Here is a 12,658-nt window from a genome sequence, read left to right on the forward strand (position 1 = left end):
CACAGTATATATAGATGTATGAGCTTCCTTAGCACATGACTTTACCCCAGAAAACATAGAAAGAGCTTTAGGGCCAGGAATCTATCCCCTAAAATTGATTTTTATGAAAAGGCACACTGTTTTCACCTAGAGAAATATTAGAAATTGCGAAGAGAAGGAGAAAAAGAAGCAAGAGGCTGAATAATCCAGGCCAGGATTGTATCAGTCAAAACATTTGATGGTGCTCTCAGTTTTCAGCCCACCGCTGCAGTAGGAGCAAGGAGGAGTGAATTCTGTGACCACTGTTGACACCCCTGTTTATTGGCACAGGCACAGCTTTCAGACATAGCTCTAGCTTCTATGTTCACAACTTCAGTGATCAAAAAAAACAAGTTAGGGATTTTCAAAGTGTTTAGAAAGAAGGAATCTATGTGGGGAAAATACACAAACTGCTTGTGAGCTCACTTCTTAGCTAAGCTCTCAATTGGCCTCTGTTTCCAAAAACAAAAATACAATTTTATATAGTGTTGTTTATAACGTCTAGTCTTCTGATTTTGCAGGGCTCTTCCTACTTGGTTTTTCTGCCAGGGTCCTCAAGTCACACAAGCTGCGTTGAAGTCCATGGTGAGTCACAAAGTGTGGCTAACACCAGTAAGGTAACAGCCATGTTCCATTACCTCTAATAAATACATTGTGATGACTCCACTGGGATTGGCCCTCCTACTGGTGGAGGTCAGCACCAATTGTATACCTCATACCTCACCGGTAGGACCCAGGGGATCAGACTCCCTCGTTCAGCTCGGAGCCCAAGAAGATAACTTACGAAGTCACCCAAGGATCGTCTTCAGTTCCACCCTTTTTAACACCTACATGACACCCCCCTGGCTGACACCATCAGATCATCCTCTCAAATATCCGAAGACCCCTCCACCACCAAACCTAGCTTCCATAGATACACAATGAACATCTCTGACTGGATGAAGGACAACTACCTCAAACTAAACACAGACATCACAGAAGTCCTCATCTTCCTCACCATGGAATGATGCATGGTGGTATGCAAAACTCGACCCACTTCACGCCCCGAAAGACTATGCCCGCAACTTTGGCATCATCCTAGACAGCAAGCTGTCCATGAAGAAACAAGTCAGTGTAGTCTCATCTGCATGCTTCCACCCACCCGATGGATCTTCGGGTGGCTACGAGTCAACACCAGAAGTTCTGTCACGAAGGCCTTCATCACCAGCAGACTGGACTACGGAAACACTCTTTACGTAGGAATCACTGCATGCCTCCTGAAGAGACCATATACAATTCAGCAGCCTCGACCTCCCCAGAAGGTTCCACATCACACTCCACCTCAAGAAACTACACTGGCTCCCAATCCAGAAGAGATGCTAGTTCCACATTTACAAGGCCTTCACTAAGGAAATACTCGCTCTATGTAGGAATGACTGCACGCCTCCTGAAGAGACAATACAAAACTCTGCATCAAGACTCATTCACGATCTCCCCAGAAGGCCCCACATCATATCTCCACCTCAAGAAACTACACTGGCTCCCAATCCAGAAGAAATGCCAGTTCCACGCTTACAAGGCCTTGCACAACAAAGGACCAGCATACATCAACAAACGCCACATCTTCCACCAATCTACCAGACATATTTGATCCGCTTCGCTGTCCCTACCACATACCACACGGATCTAACGAACCAAAAGCGGATGACGCTCATTCATGCACCTGCCGGCCTAGGCACTGAACAATCTTCCCCTGCCCCTCAGGACTGCACATCACTCCAGCAATTCAGGAAAAAACTCGAGAATGTTCGAATGAACAAACCACAAAGCAGCGGCGAACATCTCCAATGCCTCGAGACCCTCACGGGTGATTTGCTGCGCTTTATAAATGTTGAATGATTAACTGAATCATAATGAGCTATCCTTGTATTAGTTTATGTCTGTATTGGTATGTTTTTCTTCCTAAGTGCTTGGTACTGTATGTTCTGTGTAAATCATAAAGGAAACAACTTCAGACCCTTCTTTATTTTTTATTGTTCAATTTTGATGATATCTCGTATTTTACACATTTCTGCTGGAGTTTTTATATCAGGAAGAAATGCGCCCCCCTCTTCCGATAGTGACCACACAGAAACCTCTGCAGGTCCTTTCTCAATCAGAACCAAGATGAGACCAGGTGATGGGTAAACCGAATGAAGCGTTCTGTACTGTGAACAAATGTGCTTTGACGTCCATGCTGAAGTTCTTCTTCAACTCAAGAAATAGCTGTAGTATTTTCCTCACCATAAGGGGCTTCTAGGTAAGTTCATTTTTTTAAAAACTAGTTCAACTTATAGAATGACCCCCTACAGATTGTAAACTTTGAAGAACATTTAGTGTGGCGAATAAAAAAAAATGCATTACCTCTTTCAGAGCCGCTGGAATTTTTTTCATTTTTCGAACGGATGGAATGCTTTGCAGCACAGTCGACAAGGCACTTGATTGTGATTTGTGATTTCCAGGGGAGCCATTTTTAAGAGCTTGTTGATGATCTGTTGTACAGAGTCACAAAATGGGAACATGATTCAATTAGTCATTTTAGCCTTGGGCAGTCACCCAGGAGCATATCGAACAATATCTTGGAAAAGACTGCGCCCTCTAGAATTTGACATGAGGCTCTTTACGGGATTTCAGTACCATGTTAATTTAAGCTCTAATTTATTTACTGTTTTATAATTATTAAATATTAATATTGTATTATGTCTGTGATAAATTTCTTCAGCTAGGAACCCAATCAAAACTGAACCCGCAGCATTATTTCATCACATTGGGCTGACAATATCCAACAGGAATGAGAGACCAATTAAAAGCAAAGACAAACCCAAAGAAATTTTGCATTGTGTTTTGGTAAAAAGCTTATGTGAGTTGAGCACGAAGATGTGTTTAACAAATTACACAGTACATTTGCCACATGCATGAAATAACGTTAAGAATGGCACAACATGCAGAAAAGACTCGAAACATCTGTTATGAATGTACAGAGTAGACCAGTTTTTAAAGACGGACGAAATCACTGGAACAACAGACTTTAAGAGATGTAAAGCACTTTATGAATGCATCAGGCACACTAGAAATTCGTGACAGACCAAATAATCAGATGCATATAGAAAGGCAGGGAAAAATCCCCAAGACAGAATATCAGGTCATTAGGTCCCCAGGCCTAGTGATAGTCCAACAACCGAAGCATACTTGTGCAAATTGGGGTTTGTCTCTCTGAACAATGAAAAGACCGCTATCTTACCTTGTTTCTGCAGCTCTGCGAAGCAGTGATCACACACACGCTCGGGGTGATTTTTCAAGTATTCCAGGCTGTGCTTGTTCCCAGAACAGGCCTGGCAGACAATCTAAAAGGACAAATTCAATTATCATGTATCATCCCACAGATGAAGTAAAGAGTAGTTGTGAATTGCCGCATCCACCTACTATCCTCAAAACGTGTACATAATACTGTAAATACCAACCCCGTCTGATTTGCACGTCAGTTCTAACAACACATCTGTGCTATGACAAGCTCCTCTGAAGATAGAGCAGGTTTAGATATAGGAGTTTTATGCACAGAATAGTTTCTTCATTGGAGTATCTATTTCCCATTAGTACTCTCTGTTCATGAACAAATGAATGCATTGCCGTTCACTTAAATCAACCTTAAGTGGCACAAAGTTTGAAGCAAGTGGTAGGGGGATTATTCAAGTCACTCTCTATGTATGCAAAACTTTTCAGAAAAAGACATTCTCATGGCACCTACCTTTCCACATGCCCTGCAGTGGTGCCTCCGCCACGTCAATGTGAATTCACTTGTGCATATCATGCACATGGTCGCTCTGGTGTCAGGGATCCAGATGGGAGCTTTGGAGCCCAGGGGACTGTCTTCCTTTTCCTTCTCCTGCTCAGCCTAGGATAAAACATTTGACTTAGTGGTAGTGTAGAAAACTATTCTTCAAAAATGGACCATGACCACACCCTGATCCAAAAAATCGAATCAAGCCAGGCCTCTCTCAAAGACACTGAAACAACAAATAAGTTTAGCAAAACCGGGCGCCTAGGTAATAGATCCCCTTTTTTTGGAAGCGTGCTACTCGCATTACATTCCCACTTGGAATTTAGCGGGTGACACTAGCCAAAAAGGCAGCACCAAATATAGATGCTCTGTGGTATTCTGTTCACTCATGAGATTCTTTCTTTTTTTTGGCATCCGCCCCCACTGTAAAATCTCTAGATGTTTAAATATTATACTCTTTCTATGACATTATCATTTCATCAGAGCAAAAGTTAAAGGTCCACGTGCATATATCGTATGCTTAGCTCCAACTTCACGCTCACTCAAATGAATGCAATTTAAGAATCCTACATTTACAAACCTCCACCAATACAAATACTTGACAGTCCTATTTGTGGAGATCCTCCATATCCACTACTGATCATGTTTTTTCTTTTGAATATTGCGTATTCTAGGGCTGTATATCTGTGATTGATTATTTTCCCCCTATTTTGGAGCCCCTAGTCTCTTACGAGTATTTGGAAACTGCTTATAGCCAAAATGTAAAAAATGTCTATGTTTTGTTGAGAATCTAACATAGCAATATAATACACAGCATGCTTACATCCCTGTATATAAACTAGTCTCTCAATTCTTTATAATAGGCGGTTTGTGATGCACCCAGCCTCCTGTTATAAAGAAATGACCCAGCCCCTCTGTAATAACTCATTACAGTCGAGTTCTAACGTTACAATGCCAGTAGTCGAGGGGAAATGCAGGTCAAGTCACGGAGCATAACAAAAGCAGCTGTTTAACCCCTACCCTGCTGGTGACGGAACCGCTCCGTCACCAGCCACTGACGCGCTGTGCTGATGACGGAGCGGTTCCGTCACGGCCTGCTCGGCGCGCCTGCGCGGATTCCGCGCCTGCGCTGGACGTTCTGGTGAGCGGGTGGGGCCGTGACGGAACCGCTCCGTCATCAGCACAGCGCACCCGAGGCTCGTGACGGAGCGGTTCCGTCACGAGTACGGGAGCGCCGCGCGTCCCCCCACCCCCTTAGCGCTGTGGCAGAATTGCCGCCACAGCGAAGGGGTTAAAGAATTAAAACGAACATGACTTTTCTTTTGCTCTGTTTTTCTAGCTGTACAGTGACATTTAGAAAGGAGATATTTATGGCAACACATTTTTTTTGTACTACTTAGGTAATTCTAGAAAAGTTACAATCTTTCTGCCTGTTTCTACATAGGCTGAGCTACTGCGCCTTAAAAAAAAAAAAACTTGCATTCAACTGATTCTTAAACATTTTTGCAACAAATGCCTTACAGCTTTTTGTGTTTTATTTTGCACTAGAGATTCCATTTTTAATGTTCATATTTGCAAACATGCTCTCTCTTTCATAAAAGGGCAATGCACCATCGATTTAATGGGTTTGTGGGAAAGGTGATGGTGTGACCATGGATTATAAGGGATAAAGTACCCCCTGACGTACATTATAGGGATATATTGCAAGTCACCTTGGAGTTCCATAACCTTCTAAAGGAACTCAGCCTTGTTCCTCTATATGGTCATGGAACTTCTTGGTGACTTGAAGTATCCTTATAATGTACGGCATGGGGTAAATTATACCATATCTGTCATAGCATTAGACACACATATTTATAGCGCAAAACTGGATAGAGGCACAGTAAAAGTTAATAGAGATGTATCAGGCGGAAATGACAAATTAGGGACTGAGTCCATGATGGAAGGGTGGGAGTGTGGTACTTTGAGCTATTGGAAGATCGATGACCAAGTTGGATGCATTAATGGATAAATGGAGTGGTTCTCTACGAAGAGGTGGGGTTTGAGTTATTTTCTGTATTGCAAGAGCAATGTGGGTCATCCTGATTAGAGGATGGGTAATGTTCCAAAGCCTCGTTTTGTAGAGTGAACTATTACTTAAGCAGCTTGCATTTTTAAGCTCATGTCTGAAAGGTTTCTTGTTTCCAATAATACATTGTCCATCGAAGATGTCCAACTTCTTTTCTATGTACGCTGGTGATTCTGTCATTACAGCTTCATTAGCGGTGCAGCATGTTTTGAAGAGGATATAAACAGACTTGTAAAGACAGCCACGGTTGGCCAAATAGGGTCAGTGTGTGAAACCAGAAAAGAGTGAACAAGGGGAGGGGATGTTCTTGAAATGTTAAGATGATATGGGGATACTGGCAAAGCTCTCAAGACTGGAGAAAGAATATGGGGTCATAGGAGAGAGAAATACCATACCATGATCCAGTGGGAGATCACCCTGCAAAAGTACATGGAGGGTCCCTTGGAGGGTTTGCATATGAAACTTTCTAACAAAGAGTTTTAAATGTTACTACTTCTATTATTTATTTTTATTTTAGAAAGAAAGGCCTGTTTTGCAAATAAAGGATTGACTGTGGGTTGTTTATATTGAACTTTGCATTGACTCGAATAAAATATATATATATATATTTAAAATAGAAAAAGTGTGATGTGAATAAACTTTTTTTTATATAGTACAAGGGATACCCAAAGGAGCAGTAGGCAAGGGACCTTGGGTGCAAGTATTACTTCAAAGAACAGTGGTCCCTGACATTCAAAGATTAATAAAAGAATATATAAAGACCAAAATTGGAATCTATAGTGTCTGTCCAGCCGGACAGGGTTTAATTACACAAATGTATAGATAGTCAGTATTTTCAATACAGTATCAAAGTGGGACACAGCCGTATCCTACTACAGTACAAAGACATCTGTGACATACATAAACAAGTAAGGCAAGAGTAGGCTATCTGCATCTATCTAGAATGTAGGCAGACAATATTTTGCAAAAAATACACTGTTGTGATTTAGTAAATAATAAAATCAAATCATCCAGTGTACGGTGTCGACGGCGTTTCGATCCCTTTGTAAAATAATGGGATCATCATCAGGACATTAAACATTCATGCCTTCAATTACACATAAGTGCGTGGTTTTCATATAAGACGATGTCTGCTTAAGAAGGACCAGAAATTGTAGGTCATATTTAAATGTTGGTCATGTTTAAATGGGGATTTTCGATCGTAGCCCCGTGGAGGTTGCCAAGATGGGTTTCCACTTGCCAAGAAGCCGGTGCTTGTTTGCAAAATATTGTCTGCCTACATTCTAGATAGATGCAGATTGCCTACTCTTGCCTTACTTGTTTATGTATGTCACAGATGTCTTTGTACTGTAGTAGGATACGGCTGTGTCCCACTTTGATACTGTATTGAAAATTCTGACTATCTATACATTTGTGTAATTAAACCCTGTCCGGCTGGACAGACACTATAGATTCCAAATTTGGTCTTTATATATTCTTTTATTAATCTTTGAATGTCAGGGACCACTGTTCTGTGAATAAACTTTTGTCATCTTTGATGAAGTGAGCTGCTGCACGTGGTAAACCGAGGACAAGGGATTGGATATTTGCAAGTTTCTGGAAGTTATAACATTACATTTCGCAGCAGCGAAAGCAGACGCCATATGGTTCCAATTTGTTTTAGCAATGTGGGGATGGAAGGAGAACTTGCTTTCGAGTTGTGAAGACCATCACAAATCCATCTTTGTAGGGGAAATGTTTGCCATTCGAAGGACTAGAAGTGGGCGAGCAAACAAATTAACAGGGAGAGCCAAGCCAGAGCCGAGCCAAGGGTCTGACTCGAATCTTAAAGCTTGTGTGCGAACCAAGCAATGAAACTATTCGATATGGAAAATACACAACAAACATCACGTAAAATATAATAAAGTCTATTCAAAATCTGAAAGGTCATTTATTTAACATATGGAAGCTTTGACATTAATAGGGCACATTACAGAATTGCACTGAGCAGTACTTTTTAAAAGTGATACTTTTGTACAACTGGTAATCTAAACTCACTTGTTTGAAAGTGCCTTCATATGTGAAAAACAAGAGTTTTCATGAAAAAGTATTTGCATAAATCACACTATTGAAGCGTGGAAACCATAAATTATACAGGTTTTCTGGTTACACTTTGTACAAATCAGCCAGAAATGGGTATCTATTTGTTGTTTCTTATGGTAAGGCTTTGTTTTTACCTCTTAGTGCAATTTTTAACATATAGCACAATTTCGACCAAATACTACCAGGGCTCTCTGCATGACCACCAGTTAGAGTACCCAAGGACACATGCATTGTTTATAGGCACGGGGAGGTAATGTGATTTGCCCAGAATCACAGGAGGTTGAGCCGACACAAGACTTGAATCTGTTTCCCCAGTTCCATAGTTGGCAGCTATGACCGTAACGCCACATCTTGGGTGGAGGAAGAGAGGCAGGTAAAAGGCACATTAAAGCTCGGCTTGTTATGGGCCCGAGGTTTCAACAGCAATTTGAGCTAAGCCAGTGCCAGGCTTCGGGTCATGCCTGCCTCGGGCTTTCAGTGGCTCGCCCACCTCTACGAAGGACTGGATAAGAGTAAGGCATGACTTCAGTTGGTTACGAAATGACTACACTGTCAGGTAGAGCTGTGTGTTGTTGACTTATTGGTGTAAGTGGTTTCTGTGACTGCCCAGAGGGCACTTAGGTTTACCATGTGGAGATTGAAGGTACCAAAGTAAGGGAAGGATTCTTGAAGAAGTCTATATGCTACTGGCAGCCATCTGATTTGAATATGCTATTTGGACTATCTAGTGTCTGTTGCACAAGAAGGATGTGAATTAAAGTTGGACCAAGCTAGCGAGTGCCTCCGTCCCACTTACTCCAATTTTAGATGACATCGGCATGACATAAGACCTACTTTTGCACCTCAGATCTCCATTTTAGATTCTGTCCAAATTAAGAGTGTTGCACTCACTTGTAGAGCCACGAGGATAACTTGGCATCCTCAACACAGGTCTTTACAGGAAACCAATGAGCCAAAAGTCATTTGAACAGAGCTGCCTGTACAGGGGGGCAGCCCAACAAGAGCATTTCCAGTTCATTTATGGTTATACAAGGGTGTAGTTACAAAACCATGCAATAATTCCTTATTATTAGCAGAAAAACACTGCTTGCATTCATTGACTTATCAAACCGTGTAACTGTAAATATATTGGAGAGATAAACTATGTACTTAATGCTTGACCTCTGTATCTTGAACTATCGGATTTAACCTTAAACTAAAAAATATTTGCTAAGAATTCTCCGCACATTCTAATATTTATGTTCAGCACAACATTCCCTTTCCAAGCTATCAATTCATAATGTACAATATCAATCCTCCTAATATGAAAACTTACAAGTACCTCTTCAAGGCTTTTGCTTGGATTGAACGTAATTCTTTTCTTCGTGTATTCTTCTATTGCCCGTGAAATGGCCTCCAACCATCCATCCCGTTCACTAGCAGAACTGTTGGGATTACAGAAAAATAATGTCGTTGTACAAATTGTCAGAAGTGTTGTTATGACTGGTACACAACATGCATGCTGTTTACATGTGGACACACAGACACACACAAATAGTTATATTGGTATTATATGGTAGGCATTTGATAGCACCTACACACTGCATTCGTTAGGAACCCCGTTTTTGAAAGGAAATTTAAGAAAAATCATACATCTATCCTCTCTATACTTTTTTAATTTGGTTGCGGAAACGTATAATATAATTTTTGTAAGTTCTTCTTTTGATTTGGGACGCCTTTATCCAGTGGTGCACCGTAGTAAGAATGATAGATTCAATGACTCTTAAGGATGTTGGACACAATTTACTATGAACTCGTGTATTCCACCAAAAAATGGGGAACTGGTTGAGTTGTTTCCTTAAACAATGCCATCAGGTAGTTTAGAGCAGTTGGACGAAATTGTGTTGAACGATGATCTAAATGGGGGATTCTGCTCTTTGTCATTTTTGCAAAGAAGATAATATGAGACAGTAAAGGGGAAATTAGCAGCACAGAGTGATGGCCTATCTGTAAATGTAGATGGCTTACAATACTCTGACGGGACATACATTTCTCAAAAAAGTGGGGGTAGGTGCAATTTAGAGTACCACCTCGGGATCTGCTGTTTCTTTTACGGGGCCCTTTATTAGTACATGCAACACAATAGAAGTGTGAACCAGTGATTAATTTGAGCTGGTGCTTTCCGGTGCTCAAAACCGGCACTTAATCATCAACACCGGCGCTATAGGCAGGGAGCGGATTAAGTGATTTGTCCAGAATCTCAGATGTTCAGCCGACGCAAAGACTTGAATTCAGTTCCCCAGCTCTGAAGTCGGCAGCTCTGGCCATTACGCCACACCCTCTCACTACTTTCACAGTTCTGTTTTAGGCAGTGCTAACAGGTGAAATGGGCTGGTGCAGGCTGCCTCCTAATGAGTCCCCCGGCACTTATTTTATTTTTACAAATTAACCACTGGTGTGAACGAAAGCCCTATCTATGCCTTCCTAGGGGCTTTCTGGTCCAGTTCCTAGCCCCCTCTTACAAAAACAGACTGACAAACAGCAGCTTATGCTCTCCTTTCATAGCTCAGACAAGGTCTTCCCAACATTGTGCCAGTTATTGATGTTCAGGAATAAGCTTGGGTGAGCCCGTAGCTGCCTTCTTTCACCACTATAAAATATAAAACTCCAGTTGAACTCGGTTATCAATAAGGAAGTGGATAAAAGGTTGGGCTCCAACATTCCATATGCACTTTCAATCAAAAAAAGCAGTTCCCCTTTCCAGAAATACTTTCGATTTGATGTGTGAAAACTGTGGCCTACCCGTTCAAATACAATCATTTCACCTTTCGGATTTGCCAAAGTGAGCCTCTTTGAGTTGGCAACAAACTGGAAAAAAACTCCTGAATGAACACTGCATTAACGGAGGTAGTTTGTGTGTTGACCATTTCCCCTTACCTTGCGGACAGAATGAAGGATCTCTGGACGCTCTCTATGTTGAGCTCGTTCTGATAGGCCTCCTGAGTTGGTTTCCGAACCTACAGCAGAAAGGATGACACTCTTAATGAAGACTTCTAGCTCAGAGGACTCATCAGAATTTGAAAAAACAACAGAATGCAGTGCATTCTTCTTCCACAGGATTTTCTGGATTTAAAAAAAAGTAAAATGCTTTTCCGTGGCAGTGTCTAAACATTAAGTCAGGACAAAATTGATGCATGATACAAGTCTTCAATTATATGTTACCTACATTGCGCTGCATCGCATGCTTAACAGCCCCCTTTGATTTAGTGTGGGTAAAAGTAACCTTCACAGGGGCTGCCATTGCCAGCAATGGGTATTTATGAGATAATTCAATACAAGATGCCTAGAAAAGGCTACTTCATGCAAGGCAATGTATAACAGAGATTATGAAATCAAAGGAAAGAATAAAAACAGCAGCACTTCGTTATCAAGGGATTTTAATATTATGTTATTGGGGCATTGCCTACTTTATACCCTGGAACTGAGAAGTTAGTCTGTATTAGCACTAAGTGGACCATGAAACATCACAATGACAATAATCACAACAATTACAATGGTTCTTTGTCACTCTTTAACATATGTAGACATTGATAATATTTTCTGCTAGCCGTTGCTACCTCACTGCAGTTAAGTGCAGGACACGCAATGGCACGCCTTCCAACACCATAATCATCACAGCAGAAATAAAAGTTTTAAAAGTGTCATCCTTCCACATCCTATCGAAATACATAAAGAAAACCATAACAAAAAGGTTCTAATAATATCAACACTGTCTAACCATCAGGAATAGTTGGGAGGTATGCTATACATTAGTTATAGTATGATATGCAAAATATAGATTTTCCATTGGATCCAGGGATTAATAGGTTTAAGTATGCCCTCACAAACCATAAAACTGTGAAGAGTCTTCATACTGAAGTCTATTGATTGCTCTGCAAAGTGTGAAAATCAGGTTCGAAGCTGGCACCACAGATTGTAAATATTACATCAATATACCTGAACTCATCTACCCCGCATTTCCAATGCCAGTTTTTATGGTCCTACAAGGTGCGAGTTCCACTAGACTTTCGCCCACTTACCCAGGTGGGAGAGCCAGATGTTATGGTAAGACCAAGCAATACTGTTTGTCCTCCACACTACAGCCTTCCAGTAGATTACGAAAAATTAAGCTCAAGGTCACTCGGGGCAGTTCAGATCAAAGCCACGTTAGCAGCATAAGAAGGTTTGGGGAAACACCTGGTGAAAATATACAGCATAGAACCCCAGAACTATCACTGCACCATCCTCCAGAACCAGACATTGTTCTCACTCACTCTCTCATTTAAGGCGACATAAACAATTCTTGAAAACAAACCTCTCACAAAAGCATTCATACCACAGGTGAAGTACCCTACCTTCATGCCGGCCAGCGACAGCATGTTGTTGAGTTTGAACATCCCAGACTGCAATGGCGTGGAGTACAACAGGGCATCGTTGAACTGCAAAAAAAAAGTACGTCTGTCATGGCTCATTGTGATCAACAAAACATAAGGAATGGTACTTTGTGTGCCCTTTATGGGGAAATTGACAACTAAATCGGGCAAGGAATTCTAATCTGCTGGAATAAAGGGCACAGCTTTGCAGTGACAAGAGGATTTTTTTTAACCTCTGTTTATTGACATTTTCAGGTAATATTTGCAATTCCGCTGCCTTGCAAGGTAGCACATATATTAACT

The 12,658-nt window shown here is 41.2% G+C and overlaps 1 protein-coding gene across 3 annotated transcripts in view; it reads right to left on the minus strand.

The window, feature by feature from the left end:
• FGD6 (FYVE, RhoGEF and PH domain containing 6) overlaps positions 1 to 12,658 on the minus strand; it is a 217,270-nt gene that overhangs the window by 13,625 nt on the left and 190,987 nt on the right. For all 3 annotated transcript variants that reach the window (XM_086919063.1, XM_086919064.1, XM_086919065.1), the window contains exons 13-18: positions 12,338 to 12,421; positions 10,881 to 10,960; positions 9,286 to 9,388; positions 3,782 to 3,928; positions 3,278 to 3,380; positions 2,401 to 2,528 (exon numbers count right to left, since the gene is read on the minus strand). In XM_086919063.1, the coding sequence (XP_086775189.1) occupies positions 2,401 to 2,528; positions 3,278 to 3,380; positions 3,782 to 3,928; positions 9,286 to 9,388; positions 10,881 to 10,960; positions 12,338 to 12,421 (645 nt within the window). The remainder of the gene's footprint in view (positions 1 to 2,400; positions 2,529 to 3,277; positions 3,381 to 3,781; positions 3,929 to 9,285; positions 9,389 to 10,880; positions 10,961 to 12,337; positions 12,422 to 12,658) is intronic.

Source organism: Lissotriton vulgaris, chromosome 1_1 (genome assembly GCF_964263255.1).
Source record: "Lissotriton vulgaris chromosome 1_1, aLisVul1.2, whole genome shotgun sequence".
In the NCBI taxonomy this organism is placed as follows: Eukaryota; Metazoa; Chordata; class Amphibia; order Caudata; family Salamandridae; genus Lissotriton; species Lissotriton vulgaris.